Source organism: Oxyura jamaicensis, chromosome 2, assembly GCF_011077185.1.
Source record: "Oxyura jamaicensis isolate SHBP4307 breed ruddy duck chromosome 2, BPBGC_Ojam_1.0, whole genome shotgun sequence".
Classification (NCBI taxonomy): Eukaryota; Metazoa; Chordata; class Aves; order Anseriformes; family Anatidae; genus Oxyura; species Oxyura jamaicensis.
The window spans coordinates 40875369-40892505 of NC_048894.1; the positions used below are offsets into that span (position 1 = coordinate 40875369).

The window sequence follows — 17137 nt, forward strand, 5'->3', positions numbered from 1 at the left end:
GATACAGCAAGAGTGAGGAGCCTGTAATTTTTTACAGAAGTCTCAGGAGGACTAAATGATTTGAAGTGCTCTACAATTACATAGTTTAATCTCTTGCAGACAAATTCTAAAAAATTCATCATGGAACAGAATTACAAACAGTATTTCCCAGTTGAAAAAAAGCTGTTCCTCTAAGCTAACAACCTACTTCAGTAACATGTTGCCTTATGCTGGTAATTCAGAGAGCAAAACTTCTGAGATATGCTCTTTCTAACTGTCCTCCTTCATCCTTCGAAGAATACTCCAGCCAAGAATTAGAAAACAACTAAGTCTATATGAACATAATGCCTACAATTATACAAAAAGAATCCACTGATACTACAGTGTAGGGAGTTTAAAATGCATATGATTTTCTCCTCCTAGGAAAGCTCTGAATTCTGGAGCAGCCTGCACACAGCTCTGGAGGAGCATGAAAGGCAGAAGGAACCTGGTTTCCAATATATCCAGTCAGGAGAAGTTTCCACATGCTGAAATTTCTCCTTACAAAATGCAACTGTTTGCTTAGGAGACAGTTGTTATATGGCCAATCTAGATTACTGTCACCCACAGAAAAGTGGAAAATCTGCTACTACTGTTTTGGATCTGCTCATATCTGCTTAGTTCAGGAACTTTACTCTTCCATTGTGATCACTGGTGTCATATGAGGACAAAAGCAGAAATGTAAGTTTGGTAAAAACCCGCAAAGATTTTTATAATGAAAATCTATTATTTTCTGCTCCAAAGTAAGTTCTAACGGTATAGACAGTGAATTCTCAACAGAAAAAAAATGCAACTTCACAAACACAACTGAAAAAAGAGCCAGCAGGGGGCTTAAATTCTCTGTTCCCTAACTAAACAAACAGAACAAAGCATTTTGGAGCTCCAGCAAATGCTACTTACAAATCTGTACACGTATTTGTGTGCATATATGTGTGTTTGTAAACACACACACACATATATATGTAAGTATGTGTTTATGCTTTGACTAAACTTAAACATTTCTTTCAGCATATATTTTTTCAAGTGCCAAGCATTGCTTTAGAAAGTCATCTCCTGACCCCTTCCAAGGCCACAAAAATTATCAGAGGGCTAGAACACTTCTACAAAGAAAGGCTAAAAGAGCTGGGGTTGTTCAGCCTTGAGAAGAGAAGGCTCCAGGGCGACCTTATTGCAGCCTTTCAATACTTAAAGGGGACTTATAAGAAAGACAGAAAGAGACTTTTTACAGGGGCATGTAGTGATAGGGCAAAGGTTTTAAAACCAAAGAGGGTAGATTTAGATTGGACATAAGGAAATTCTTTACTCAGAGGGTGGTGAGGCACTGGCACAGGCTGCCCAGAGAAGCTGTGATCCCCATCCCTGGAGGTGTTCAAGGCCAGGCTGGATGGGGCTTCGGGCAGCCTGGTCTGGTGAAAGATGTCCCTGCCCATGACAGCGGGGTTGGACTAGATGATCTTTCAAGTTCCCTTCCAACACAAATCATTCCACAATTCTATGGATCTTACACATTCATGCATAAACACAACTCCCGTTTTTAGCATAACAATTTAGAATACAGATTTGCCTATTTATTTACCAGAAGAGTAATTTCCTCATTAAAACAAAAAACTAAGATGGTGAACTTAGTGAAAATTACCTGAGTTAACGGTTCAACTGATCCGATGTAGGTGTCTGGACGGAGGAGGATGTGCTCAAGCTGAGTCTTTTTCTGATAAACTCTCTCAACAGACATCTTCTTTGAAGTGTCATTTTTATTAATGCTTTCTGATTCTTCCTTTTTTGCAGCACTGATTTGATTATCAAATAATGTCTAAAAAAAAAAAAGACACCAACAATCAACCTGATTTATTCAACTTGTCACACTCTAGTTATAAACGAAGCCTGACAGAGATTTAAAATACAATCACGACTTGTCACACAATTTAAATGTTAAGGTTTTGGATGTATTAAGATCAAACTATCCTCTCAACAGAAATAATTCAATAGATGATAAGATGTTTCTTAACAAATCGGTACATTTTCTAACTTCTCTGACTTACTAAGCGTAATAAAACACTATGTGATAAAAAGGACAGACACTTCTTCAAGTTAGCAGCCCCAAAAAAATGTAACACCCATTTTATGCTTAAGCATTTGAATCCAAACCACTAAATACTGTTCTGAACAATGACAGTGAAACTACTCTTTTACATTTTTTGTTTGGAGAACTCATTCCACGGGGCTTAAGAAACATTTACAGTGCCTCCACTATGGTTTCTCACTTCTCACCTTCTGTAATTTATATTCTATATAACCAAAGTAATTAAACCTGATATAATCCCAGTTTGGAATGCTTTGTGATTAAATAAACCAAAGACTATAAGAACAGAGAATCACACAGGTTACTGCCAGAATGCAAACTGAATTTTTAGGTTGGATATTAGGAAAAACTTCTTTACTGAGCGGGTTGTTAGTCACTGGAATAGGCTGCCCAGGGAAGTGGTTGAGTCACCATCCCTGGAGGTCTTTAAAAGACGTTTAGATGTAGAGCTTAGGGATATGGTTTAGTGGAGGACCTGTTAGTGCTATGTCAGAGGTTGGACTCGGTGATCTTGGAGGTCTCTTCCAACCTAGACTACTCTGTGATTCTGTGAATTCCTGCCTAATGTGACTGGAGATGATGACAGATATCTTGACAGAGAGCAAGCAGCATTACAGAGAACTAATCCACTTTTGGAGGGAGGACATAAGGACTTTAATGATTTGGTGCATCTTTCTGCCATTTTTTAGTGATAAGTATCTCTTCGTATTGAAATAAAACCACACCAAAGAAACAAACAAAAATGTTAAAATCAGAGTAACCAAATATATAGAAGCCCTGTTCTGAGACAGTAAGAGCATATCCACCAAGAGACCAGATACATTTCAAAGTACGCATTCTTGCCTGCAAATTGGAATTCTCTTAAAAGCATCAATGAACATCATTTGAACTCACATGATGTATTTGCTTGGCTAGCACACATAACACTGGAAATCCCGTTTCCACCTGCCTAATAGCTGAAATAGCCTCCTTCTGCGTAGCATTAACCAGCTCTGAGGTGGGTGTTACATATGAAGTAAAAAACATCAATAGACAAACAAAAACTGCTCTCGTTGCTCCCGTGTTGCTGTTCCCACTAAGTCTCTGAAGAAGTACATATAAGCTAAACTCCAATGCTGGATTAACCAGCAACCATGGAAACTTCCCCGCTAGAAGAAGATATCAGTTCTCTCTCAATTTAGCCCTTGTTGCAGCCTTGAATAGCAATACAAGCAAAGAAAGCATATAAGCATATAGGAACAAGGAACAAAAGAAGAAAAGCATACTGGACTCACTCTTAACAACTTCAGCACAAAGGCCAGGCACCAACCTGTAATATATATTTAACAAGGACAATTCTCCCTGTAGTATATTCCAAGTATTCTTCATCTTTTGTTATGGAAGGCTTTTTTCCTCTTAGCAGGAATAGGAATAAAGCATTTTATTCCCATCAGAACAGGGGAAATTACCTTTCTCTTCCAGACTTAGAAATCAAACTTTTCTAGTTTGTCTATGGCAACACTATTAAATACGCACTTCAAGGACCTTTGAGAGAAGCAGACTGTGAGCACCAGTGATGACACCAAGCAATTGTTAGGCCCTGAGCGAACCCGAACAAGCCAAACAAGAATTGAGTATTCTCCCCCTGGTCCAGTAACTGCCAGCATGCAGACTAAGGAGGAAAGAACCCAGGGACCCCCGGGTTCACCAAACACTAAAGCTGTGTAATTTGCAAAACTTCAGGCATTTTTTGGTATCCAACTCAGTTTGGTCTCTGCACTGTTGTTTGGTCTTTTACCATGACAGCCCTCCCACCACCACCACACAAAAAAGATTCAACAGAGACCTGGAAGGCAGGCAGAAAGGAGAGGACTTCATGTACAGATACATTTAAATGTTACATGGAAGAGGAGGAGTAAGAATTCTTACAACAGAAGCATCACCAATGGTTGCAATGTGAACTTTATTCATTAAAGTAGCTCTGTGATGCTTCCAATGAGCCTCACCACATTTTTCTTTTATTTCTTTTTTTTTTTTTTTGACATTACTGGCTGTATTTTATGATTACCTTTGGTTTAATTTATCAGTCTTCTGAGAAAATGTGTCATACTTCATGGGAGCCATCCATCCTTAGCTCACTTACTGGTTCCATAGCTTTGTTAGCACTTTTTTACTATGTTCACTTGGTCTAAAGGGACCAGTAAGTAACAGAAGAAAATAATGAATTGCCTTTCTTGCTTCAGTCAACATTAACAAAAACAAGATCCTTGAAGAAACAATGGAAGCATTTCTCAATGGAAGCATAAGTTGAGCAAAGGGAAGAGGGGAAATGCAATTCATAAAGAGAGCAAAAGATTTAAAGGTATGAAAAACTGAATGATCTTGTTCAAATGGAACTCTCATATTTGTTCCCAATTCTTAGGCTTCAAGAGTTGTTGGTGTTTTTTTTGTTTGTTTGTTTTATGGCACCTAGGCTATGGAAATCATGGAAAATTATTACAAAAGGGAATGATTGGAAAGGGATTCCTACAAGCCATGGGCTTCAACATAAAACTAGGAAATGCATTTCTGTTTTCCAGTGAAAGTCTTACAGAGAACTTGCAGAAATCTTAAGGACAACCCGTCCCACTCATCAGTTACAAAGCCACAGAGCAAGCATCAAAAACAATCCCATTGAGATGCTACTGCCAGGTGGTTGTCACATTGACAGAGGTCACACCTAATCAAACTGCTGCCTAAAAGGACTAATCCTGCAGCAACAGCACTTCCTGAGGAACAGGGAGCTTGCTTTAACTCAGCAGTAGTAAGCTATGTCTGTTACCTTCTATAACACCGTAATTAGAACCTGACTATGTATGGTTCAAGAGGAGGGGAAAAAAAAGACCACCACAACATTTTTTTTTTCTTTCTGGTCAACAATCATTATAAAAACAAAGTAGTTTTACACAACTTTAATTATACAGTTTTTACTAAGACATTGCAGACACCTTTTCAGTGTGCTCCCTTTAAACACAACTGATATTTTCAGAGAGCAGGACAGATTTTATTTGTACATTCCTCCAATTATAGTACAACTTGTGTATGCAAAAAATACTCATGTTGTAAATACTCAGCATTTAAATATTTAACATGCACACTATTGAAACACAAGCATACAAACAAAAGCCAAGAAGTACTCAAGACATAAAATAACACTTTTATGCAGGGATGCCAGTGTCAGAAGTCTGCAGAAATGCAGGTTTCCATACCAGGCCTTTTAAGCTGTGCTCTGAAACAGAAGACCAACTCTAGATCTATCTTGAACAGGCATTTTCAGAATACAGATGATGTTTATAAGTTCCCCGCCTCCTCCCAAAAAAGTCTTGATCACCAAATCCACAATACAGATCTGTGGACACAAATATCCCTCACAGCCTTCTCATTATGTTTTCCTCTTAAAAAAAAAAAAAAAAAAAAATCTGCTGAGCTTCTGTTACTTAAGACGCAAGTGTGTAGAGCCAACTTTTTTATTTATTTATTTTTAAATTGAGCAAGCACTAAACTGCAGCGTAGTTAAGCTGACAATCTTTCCAGTATATTTTGGAATTGTCTCAAGAAGTCTTTTGTATTCCATCCTGTATGGGAGATCTTCACATTGTTGGAGCTCCAGTAACACTTTTCAAAACAGCACCAGCTGTTGTTTTATGAGAAACACCCTGAAGAGAATTAACCAAGCATCACATGGGGCATAAGTCTTCTGCTTCACAGTAAGTCAGCTTATACATTTTTTTAATTGGTTACCCAATTTTCAGGGTCTAATTTGCAATCTTAATGTGGCCAATTTTTACTTTTTTTTTTCCCCTTTGACAGCGTTCAACTTCAACATTCTTGCCCCATACAAGACTTTACAGATCCTTGAGTCTTTCAGCTACCCTCCAGGTTGGCCATGAGTACACATATCCACAAACACATAAGCCAGCAAGATGACCACGGTTATGTAGTTTGGAATGTGATAACCAAACACACTGTGCATCCTTCTTTATAGGCATGCAGTTACATTTTACACTGTGACCTCAGATGTAGCTAACATCTTAGACTCTTAGACACAGGATAGCGGTAACTATGGGGAAAGAGTGTAACAGTTCTCAATTGAGAGCACTTGCTGGTCAGTTGACTACATCAGACAATCATGTGTTTGATATGAAAACATAAGCAGGTTTTGTTGTGAAAATTGCTTTCTTCAGTATGATTTTAATGATTGTAAAAGTTTCTGTTTTGTAGTTGGTTTTGCTATAAATTTACTTAGTAGCATTTGAAAGGCTATATCCCCACTTTCTTTTTCTGACCTCAGGAGCAAGAGCCCAAGCAGCCTCTAATATGCTACAATTGAACTACCAAACTTTCACTGTCTACAGTCAACCTCAGAGCTCATCTGTTTGGGTTTTGCATCATCTATCTTCATGTTTTACAATATTTTTCTTGCAGTCCCCTTTGTTTCTGCTCATAACACAGCATGCATGACATCGCAGATTTTTTCATGAAAACTGGGTCATGTGGTCTTCCTCTGTTTTGAAATCCTGTTGAGTCACCATGCTGAGTTTGGTTACTTGTGCTGCAACAGTTGTACTTCTACACGCTAAATCACCGGACACGTTTGAACTGGACAGTTTGGCAAACCCAGAGAAAAGCTATTCTTATCTAAATAGAGAAGAAAATGTAAGGCCAGAACAAAGAAGGGTTTAGTTTCATCACCAGTTTCGATGTTGCCATAACTGGGACACACACCTTTACTTTCCTTACTTTATTTTAAGGCTTTTTTTTTTTTTTTGAATTAGCTGAATTTCCCACTGCTGAAAAAAATATGAATTTGGAAGTCCTAAGAATAATATTTCCTCAGTTATACAGACTTAGTACTGTACTAGCCACTGTCTTCTCTTCCACAGTATTAGCTGTTATTCCTAAACAACAACAACGAAGTACTAGAAGGCCAGAATACAAGTACTTTGGCCATGTGCTGTTATTTCTTTAGTCTGCCCAGTCATTCTTTTGTCCCCATGTTAACCTAGCACACAAGTTGAGGTTGATGCATGATGCAGAGTGGTCATGTTTTGTTCTTGTCTTTTGGACATTTGCCTTTAATGCTGTTCTCTGGGCAAACAAAAAAAAGTGAGATTGAGACAAATAAAATTACAGCATTTACTCCATTGTGAAAGAAAGTTCTCATTGTGCTAATCTTAGCACAGTATTAAATACTTAAGTAGGAAAACTCAACAATGGCTGTAGATGAACAGAAGAGACATCAGGATGTGAAATCATCTTCACCGGGGTTTTGTCTATTCTGCCTTAACCTAGAACTATTACATGCACTTGCAAAGATTGTTTTCCTGAAACATAAATGTAGCCCTGGGACTTGAGACTCCAGAAAAGCACATGGCATGTGTCCTACATTTCCTTAAATAAAGTGTAGGATAAGCACATTTAGTGGGACAAGACAGTAGCTTTTGCATGTAATTAAGCTGTAAAACCTAGGGAGGTTAATTAAGTAAAAGAATCCAGGGACATGGTAGATTTTCTTGCACTTACACTTCAAAAAAAAAATCCTACCTCTTCTGAAAAGATGCTACACCTCAAAAGTTATAGTTGTAACATGCTAATTAGTAGGTAGCTCTATGGATAACTTACACTTGACTGTAGCCCAGTGTTATATATTAGATTGTAATGGCCTCCTCTTGTCTTATAGAAGTATACAATGAATACACTGGTACCTCAACATTTTGCAATATTCCCAAAGAAAACTGTGACTGAGAATACCTCCCACCATGAAAACAGAACGAGGGAGTTTCAAATGAAACCACTTCCCTGCTGTGTTTAACAAATGGTTTGGCTCTCCTCCCAAGATGAAAACACACCAAAGTAACAGTTCCCTGTTAGCAAAGCAAATTTGCATAGACCATTGCATACTGTTGGTGGCATGAACTCAATCTCTCTATTGCATCCTCCCCAAAGATAATGCAAAGAAAGAGTTCCCAGCAAACTCACCCAGAACCAGTCTCCCTCTAGCCTACTAACCAGCTTGTTTACTTTAAATAGAAAAAAAATAGCAAATTTAAACTCCTGGTTTGAACAATTTGGATTCAAAACAACATATTACATCAATGTTTTTTGTGATGTTTCATAGAATGCCTTGAGGATGGTCAGATTTCCCTGTTATAGAAAACACTTAACCACTCCAAAAGTGAAAACTTTTCTCTCCTTCCCTGCTTCTCCATACAGTAGAACCAAAATTGAGCTCACAATAAATCAGCTCAAGAAGCAAAAGGAGCCTTACCCCCCTTTTCATTCAGTAGGGAAAACCAGTTGTCTACTGTCCTATTTTTCTGTACAAGCTTACTGGAGAATCAGATGTTCTGGTACAATAAAAGAGCATTTATTAACTATTTTTCTACTTATCTTTAGTTCTTTTGATTTATAAGAAAATCACTTTTCTGTGTTATCTTACAGCTCCCGTGATTCTGTTGTGACAAGAAAATATTGCTCTTTGCTCACTCTCTCTCCCTGAAGATTCCCTCACAGATTGAGAAAGTTGGCACACAAGTTTGTGGCACCTTGCAGACGTTTGCCCAGTTCTTCATATATCTGTTCTCACAACATTCAACATCTTTGATAAGGAACAAGAAGCCTCAATCTAGGGCACGTCCACTCATTCAATAAAAGGAAGAGTACCAAAACTCAGCACCTCTTAAGGGTATAAATCTTCCATTAAAGGAGGACAGCTTAATAACTCATTTGCAGTTCTACCCCACATATCAAGAGAAATCCATACAGAAGATTAAACAATTTTAGCCGTCTTTTGCATCTTTTTTTTTTCCTTTTAAGGTAACTTTTAAAATTATATCCAAAGGAAAACATAGCTCTGATGTTTAGATCTAAACCTTTCAAACACATTCTAACTTAAGCAACCTTTACACTAGCTGTGCTGATGCCCTTTTACTTTGTTGCTAAAGAAGTGAATTACTTAGATGTGTACACTGTAATAAATACACAGATTTATCATTAAAAAATAAAAAATTAGAAGTGTTGCTTTAATTTGCTTTCAGTGGCAAAGTGTATTTATATGTAAATTAGAATTGCATTAAGATGCAAGATGCAGATGGCATTTTAAAATAGCTTTATTAAATGAAACTAGATGAACTGCTATCACAGAAAGAGTTCAACTTGCACTTCTGAACACAGTTTAAAGGGACTCAGTCCCTAAAAGTAAGACCATGTGTGATCACACGGGAGTTTTGAAACTAGAAAATCTCATACTTATTTATGGGGGATGAGGGTAAAAATCTTTCCCTGATTTTCAGATCAGCCCTTTATATACTCATTACTGAACTACCTGAAGAAGAAAGCAAGGAAACCTTTCCTGAACCAAAATATATTTTAAATATATAGAGAGAGCTGGTCTATCATTTTACTTCATAATTACTAAATTATTTTCTCATATGTTTATAAACAAACTTTCGGTATGTTTAATGTTTACACCTTCATTGGTTGCTAAATCTTAGGTTTTATTTTTAATTTTACTGTTTATTCAATATTACTATTTATTCAATATTCACTTCAGTATTTAAATAAGGGATATCAACATTAAAATACCTTCTTCCAAAGTACTTGGGTTTCACTACATGTATTTGAGAGGACACCAATAATACTCCAAGCACGCAATTTTCAACACAGGCTTCTTCAAACAGTTATCCACATTTAGAACTAGGTATTTTTTGCTCAATGCACTTTTGAAACCTTTGAAAACACCTATATTGAGCCTAACAGTATTTTCTTTCTATGGTGATCAAAAAAATGGCTTTTTAAATGATCCATGTTGAGAAAAAGTTTTCATTTCCAAGTTCTCTCCATACATTTCACATCAGCTTTGGTAGTAGTGTGCTTTTTTGTTTGCTTCATTTTTGTCTGCACTCCTGGGCAAGATCTATGATAGAAACCTTAAGAGTCATATTTGATGCTTTTAATTAATTGAAATACAGATGTGTATTTGAAGACAGCTTTTGCACATAGACACACAGTTCACACAAGTTAGAAGTCTACTTCTGGAAAACAGGATCTATGAAAATAAGACACTAGATTTAGGTTTGCAAAAGTTTATGGTTTAAACTGCCTTACACTACTGATATGCTCTTTTATTGGAAAGGTTACTTTATCTATCTAAACAGTATAATTTTAGTTAACATCTAATTCAGTACAGTTAGCTTGGAAATTTTACATATACCCACAAATCTAGACAGAGACCATTAATAGAGGGCAATTACTTGAATGTACCCCTTCCCCTGACAAACACTAAATCTCCCATGCATTTTCCTTTACCCGTCTTTCCCTCCAGGATATACATACCTTCCTAGAGTTCATTACGATTCTATTAGTTCCTCACTTCCATGCATCCAGCATTCTCTCACTGATGCTATAAGAAGTCTTCCTCCCAGCACAGAATACACGGGGTGAAGCCACATAATATTAAGCTGCAAGTCTGGCTCAGCTGCAGTCAGAAAGAGGTCACCCTCATTTCATTCCATCACCAAGTCTCTGCCTAGCATCATCTCCATTACATCTTTGACCCTGCATTATTCAGCTGTCTAAGAAGATGACAAAAGTATTTCACTCGATGCTTGTGCGGAGAGGATAAAGGTAACAATGTTCTCTTCTGGCAGGCAAGCCATAACATCTGATGAATCCAAACAATTGCATCCGACTTGCCAAAGCAAGCCACGAACATTTTCCTCTAGTGCTAGAATACCCAAGTGAGCCATCACGCCTCTTTGCACCTCTGCTTTCTTAAGGGCACCAGAACCAGAAAAATCAACAGAAGCAGAAGGAAATGCAGCTCCCCCTCGACTGCTGACACACTACACGGATCCAGAACACCTACAAACTGCATTAGGTTTAATAAAACATAACAGTACTATTTATGTCAGACCTCCCTTCCATTGCATAATATGGTAAAAAGCAGAAGAAAACAAACAAAAGCCACAGTTCTTTGGACATTATAACAAAATAAAAGATAGATCCTTACAAAAAGTAAGAGAGGACCAATGAATCAATGCATGGCAACAGCTGAAGACCTCTTCTCCTCTGGAAACACAACAAGGTGTCAGACAGAAGACAAGTAACCAATGGTATACACAGTTACGAGAACTGTCCTAGACCTAGCTTCAGCCAGGAGAGAAACAGAGTGCTTGATCCAGATGAAAGAATAATAAATTGAATGAATAGATCATTCTGAACTTTAACCCGGGTCTATAAAGGCAATTATAAAGAAGGTCTAGAAGCTAAGGGTAGGAACTTCAACTACTTATTCCTGCTTTTGGACAGAATAAAGTGGTAATAAATAGTAATTAAAAGAATAAAGAACTGTTTACATTGGGTTCCTCTCTAGGATGGTGTTCTAATTTTTAAAAAGTGATAATATGATCAGGATTTGGTCTTACTACCAGTCATATCTGACTAACCATACTTCAGGCAGGCAGAACTCTGTTGGCTTACAGGACCAGACTTACATAGACTCACTGCAGGGAGAGAAGGGAACTCCTGCCTTGTTCCACCCAAAAGCCTCTGCTCCCAAACAGGGTATCAGATGGAGTACATACAGCAGCAGCAGGCAGGTACTTGTGGAAGGAGAAAACCTAGCCAGATTTCAAATGGAAAAGCTTACTCATAAAGCTAGAAGTCACCTAGTTCAGAAACCTCAGGAAGCAAATTATGGCCTATCACTGAACACTATCAGGCATTATTCAGACAAAGATTTGTTTCTAATCCTCTTGAAACAAATTACTAACAGCTAAGTCAACCTATTGAAAGCTAATCCTTTATTACAGTTCAGAGTATTTGTTTCCAAATGAAGTGATAAAAGAAAGACAAAGACCCTTTAACAGAGGTTTGGTGCTGTGTCTTTGTTGTTGTTGTTTTGTTTTGAGTGTAATGTCCTAGTCTCTATTGCATATTTGTTCTTTTTGTTTTGTAAATCTAAAGTTATTTCAAGTCTAAACTCAGACTATTGAGAAGTACTAATAGATGAATTTAAACTATTTACATATTTGCTATCTTTTCACTTACAGCTAAGTTATTTATTCAAGCCACATATGATCCAGCTAAAACCAAACTGGTATACATATCATTGCCATTCTACTCTATTCAAGGAACACATAGATCTACAGTAGAAACTTTTTTTAAAAAAGTCACACTAATACTCATCATATATTCATGTTAAGCTAGAAGTGTTTCCTTCACAAAGAGCTGGAATATTGAAGTGGTGTTTGAAGCCTTCAACTATTTTTGGGAGTCTCAGCTTTTATTTATAAGGCTCACATAGCTTTTAGGCTCAGGGAGGAAGCCTTGAAAACATTCCCACAAGTTACCGCGAAAGTATTGCTTGTTTGAAACCACTTCAATGATTGTGTGCGCGTTACCACTGTATCACAGCAAACACACCTTAGAGTTAAAGTTATTTCACTTTTACATTACAGGGGATATTTAAAAAAGCACTATTCCTGTACCATGACAGCTCATTTCCAGTTGTCCCTAAACACATAGAAAAGGTGAAGATAAGAATGGCTTGTTTTGTTTAAAGCAAGTTTTTCTAGCATTAGAAAATGTTACCAACAGAAACTCCTCTACCTTACAGATCAATGCTTTTGTAACTAACTCATAACGCAGCTTAACATGTTTCTGGGTGACCTTTGGAGATCATTCACAAAATATATGTATATATATATATATATAAATCTGTTGATCAGAACTCCACCTTTTATCAACTATTACAGCATTACACAGGCAGCAAGAGCTGCAAGTAGACTCAGTCAGATAGATGACAAAAAAAACTCCTCAAAAATAACTTGTACAATTTATAAGTTTGAAGTTATCCTAGTTTGTTTTCAGTTATATAACCATATATGGTTTTCCTAATAAACCTTTTAAATGGGTATACTCTCATGGGCCCCTATCACCCATGGCCTTCCTGTTTCCCAGCCCACCACCGCTGGTTACTTTCTTCAAGTTCTGTTACTAAGCTAAGCTACTAGGTAGCTAAAAATGAATGACTAGCTGTTTGTTTCCACAGCCACATCATTCATCTTGCCTCTAAAAGAGAAAGTAGGTATCACCTGATACTTGTAGCACATTCCAGTAGGAAATTGACTCCAAAATAAGTTCTGTACCTTAAAGAAAACTCAAACTCTTTCAAAACCGTGTACAAATTCTTTCCTAGGTAGTTGAACTTAAGAACAAGAACACTATTTAAATCACAGTCAAAGCCAAAATTACACAGACAACTCTTAGTAAGATGTGAGAACCAGGTTACACACCTAGGATTTGCTAATTTGAAATACAAACTACCATCATATTTAATTTTTAAACATGCCCCCCCCCCCCCCCCTCTTTAGGGCTTAGACTTATTTCTGTTCCTCTTCAATTGTTTAACTCCTATGGTCTTAAAAAGAACGAACTAACAATAGAAATACATTACTCAGAAAATAAGCATCCTGATTGTTTCACCACAGTAATACAAAGCCTAAAAAAACCCTCGAGGTGGTTTCAGAAGAGCTTAAAATCAAATAGCAAGTACCTACATATCCAGCAGACATAGGCCAAGCAGACTGAAACAAAAAGACTGAAACTGTCCCTAATTGTCCCCAACTCTGTACATCTCAACCTCAAGACCAGCATATCCCATCTACACATAAACCAACATCTGGCCCAACACCATTTTTTCCACCTAACACACAAAACCAACTGCTAACCACTGCCCCAGTGTTGCTCTTCTGTATGCCAGTATTCTATAGCTGACAGTAAATGCATTTGGCTTTAGGAACTGCCTCAGGGGTACTACCTTCAGCATTTAAGATGCACGGAAGAGAAAGAAAAAGTCTTACGGCTTTCTGAACAGAGTTGACACAGGGTCTTAGCTAAGATCTAATTATTTCTCCACAACTACTCTGATAGTACAAAAACACTTTATTCTTTACTGCTTTTGAAGAAGGAAGAGTCCAATTACTTCCAATTGTAGAAAACCGTTGACTCACCATACTTTCATCCCCATTAGATTTAAGAATGTTTCATTAAAAATGCCTGCTCAGTGATTTCCACACTCCATTCTGCAGTTTTCTATATGAGGTGTAAAACTTTAAATTGCTTGTCCAACCTATACTGTAGAAGTCTTAATTCTGAAGAGCTAACCAGATGATAAAGATCACATAGTATTGCAGAAAGGAAAATAGAACAATTTTAGCTTCTTTACTTAGGCTGTTCCCATACCTAAACTGTCTAATTTCAAGTGACACACCCAGAAACCTTCTCATTTTTATATACCTTTTCATGCTGCCAGCTTCTTAAAATGAAAGAGAATTAACAACATAATATGCAATAATTAGAGCCACAGAAATCACCCACCATCAGAATACACAGGATTTGTTCACTGCAGTAATGCATTTGTGTTTTTTTCCCCCCCAAGAGCTCAAAGATGCAGAAAGACACAACAGAAGAACAAGTTCGTTCATTACTCCCTTAAACAAGACTTCTTAAAGTTCCTAACTCTGTAAAGCACATGCATCTGATTAAAGACACATCCCCCTCACCGCCCATCAAGATGCACTGTCTTTATTACTTCACCATTAAATAAGTTACCCCATTTTGAACTTCACATCCAGTAAGCAAGAGGCAGGGAAGTTCTCGATTGGATGAACCAGACCCCTCAGGTCACCTTTGCTCCTGCTTCCCGCTACCACCACAGACCCGCACAGTGTCCCTCAGGGCTGTACACCAAGGCCAATACCCTCAGAAGACTTCAGAACTTTTCAGAGCAGTTCATTAGTCCTAGAGGCACTTATCACCTGCACCCTCTCAAGTCTTATCTCCTTTGATACATGAAAAGCAGCTAAAGAACCCCCTCCAAAAAAAAAAAAAAAAAAGAAAAAAAAAAAAAGAAAACCAAACAGACCCCCACCTTCTCAGCCCTGTTATAGCGTGGTACCTTGTGGAATACAATGAAGTTTAACTCCACGGCACAACTTGGCGTACACGGCTCCAGCCTCCTGAACGCCTCATTACCTATCCCGAAAACTCTGGGGCTTCATCTTTCAGCTGTGAAAGAGGTTGGGACCAAAGCACGACCCCTTTGGTAGCCCACAAAGGCTTCATGCTGCTGTAGGACCGAGCAGCAGTAACTGCGACTGGTACAGGGCGACAGACAGCTCACTTGAGAGAGGGACCCGCTTCACAACACCGCTACCGAGCGATCCCCTCCGAGGCAGGGGGCTCCTTCCTTCCTCCCTCCCTGCCCACAGACCCGCAGGCCGACCTCCCCCCCCCTGCAGCCCCGGCACCCCGAGGGCCCCCCCGGGGCTGCCAGCCCCCTCCGCTGACCCAGGGGCACCTTCCCTCAGCCCGGACCCCCACGGAGCGGCCGTGCGGGCTGCCCCTTCACGCAGGCCCTCGCTCGCTTCCTCGTTTAAAAGCCGGCCCACACGCACAAGGGACACAAAAAAGAAACAAAACCCAGAAAGACAACAAAAAATCACCTCAACAACTCACCTCAGCCCTCCCCCCCCAACTTACCACCCAAGTCAGTCCCCCGCTGCCTCCTCCTCCTCCTCCGCCGCCGCCACCTCCACCTCCTCCTCCGGACTTTGCCATTTTCCGCCCGTCTCTCCTCAGGCGACGCGAAGGCGGCAGCCGAGAGGGTCGGCCCCAACGCCGCGCCTCGCCCCGCGACCCTGCCCGGGCCCCGCGGCCCCCTCAGCGCCCTCCCGCAGCCCCAACACCCGCAGCCCCCGGGCCCGGCCCCTAGTTCATGCCGGGGCCGAGCGGAAACCCAGGCGGAGGAGGCTGAGGAGGGAAGGGCAGCGGCGGGGCCGCGCCGCACGCACAAAAGCGCCTCCCCGCCCCAACCGGAGGCCGGGCGGCAACAGCAAACCCAGCCGAGCCCGGCAGCTCCCGCTGCCCTCAGGGCCCGACCGCCGCCCCCCTCCCCACCGCCTCAGCCCCGCCGCCACAAAGGCCCGGCGCGAGGTTAATAACAAAATGCCCCCCTCACGCCCCGCCCCCGCGCGCGCCCCCGCCCGCGCGTGCCCGCGTACCCCCCCTTCTCCGCTCCCCTCACGCACGCACGCACGCCCCGCCCCCTCCCTCCTTCCTTCCCCCTGCCGTGCCGCCCCGGTCCCGCTGCCCCCCGCCACCCCGTCCGGCCCCGGTGCCCAGACAATGGCGGGCCCCGGCCGCCGCCACAGCGCTGCCGGACCGGGCTGCGCTCCCCCCCACACACACACACCGCCACCACCGGAGCCCTGTCCCCGCGCCCAGCCGCCAATCAGGCGCCGGGTGCGGGGCTCGCTGTGAAGGCCGCCGGCCAATGGGAAGGAGCGGCCGGCGGGGCCGCGGTGTACGTCACTGCGGGTGGCAACAGGGAGGAAAAGCCGCGGCGCCGTGCGGGGGCGCTGGCGCGCGCCGCGAGGGGAGGGGCGGGGCGTAAGGGCCGCGGCCTCCCCCGGCCCCTTCCCCTCAAGGCCGCTGAGGGGAGGCGCTGGGGTTGGGGTCGGCGCGGCCCCGTTTTCACGTTTACCCCATTTTTGTGGGGGCTCCTGAGTATCGCCACGTCCAGTCCCCCTTCAGCCAGCCCTGCCTCACCTTCTTGTAAGGTCTTGTAACGAGGCACCCCGTTCCATACACGCTACACAGTCCCTTTAATAAAATATTTCTCATTTTGTAAAAAATCACCGCCGCCACCAAATAAAATATCGCACGGTGTGACTTAGCAGCGGCCTGCACCACCAGAGCTTGAAATTCGTCTTATTTGGGGTCTGGGAATGAAAAATATTTACAGTTCAAGTCGCTTTTGCTTTCCGCCAGAAGCAAAATTAAACAAATATTGCGGCCGTAGGTTTTTTGACAGGCTTAGAGCAATGTGTCACGACATGTAGCTTCCCAATTAGTGATTTTCGTCCTGGTGTGTGACATGCAGAAGCCCTCCCCTCAGCTCCTCGGATTGCTCCCACAGCAAAGTCACAAAAGGAGGGAGTAGTTGCAGCCCTGCAT

At 40.9% G+C, this 17137-nt stretch overlaps 1 protein-coding gene across 1 annotated transcript in view; it reads right to left on the reverse strand.

The window, feature by feature from the left end:
- The window catches only part of TOP2B (DNA topoisomerase II beta), a 63953-nt gene extending 47953 nt beyond the window's left edge, over nt 1-16000 (reverse strand). The window contains exons 1-2 of the mRNA XM_035319056.1: nt 15662-16000; nt 1655-1828 (exon numbers count right to left, since the gene is read on the reverse strand). Of these exons, the coding sequence (XP_035174947.1) occupies nt 1655-1828; nt 15662-15739 (252 nt within the window). The 5' untranslated portion in view covers nt 15740-16000. The remainder of the gene's footprint in view (nt 1-1654; nt 1829-15661) is intronic.
- Between the last annotated feature and the right edge of the window lie 1137 nt (nt 16001-17137).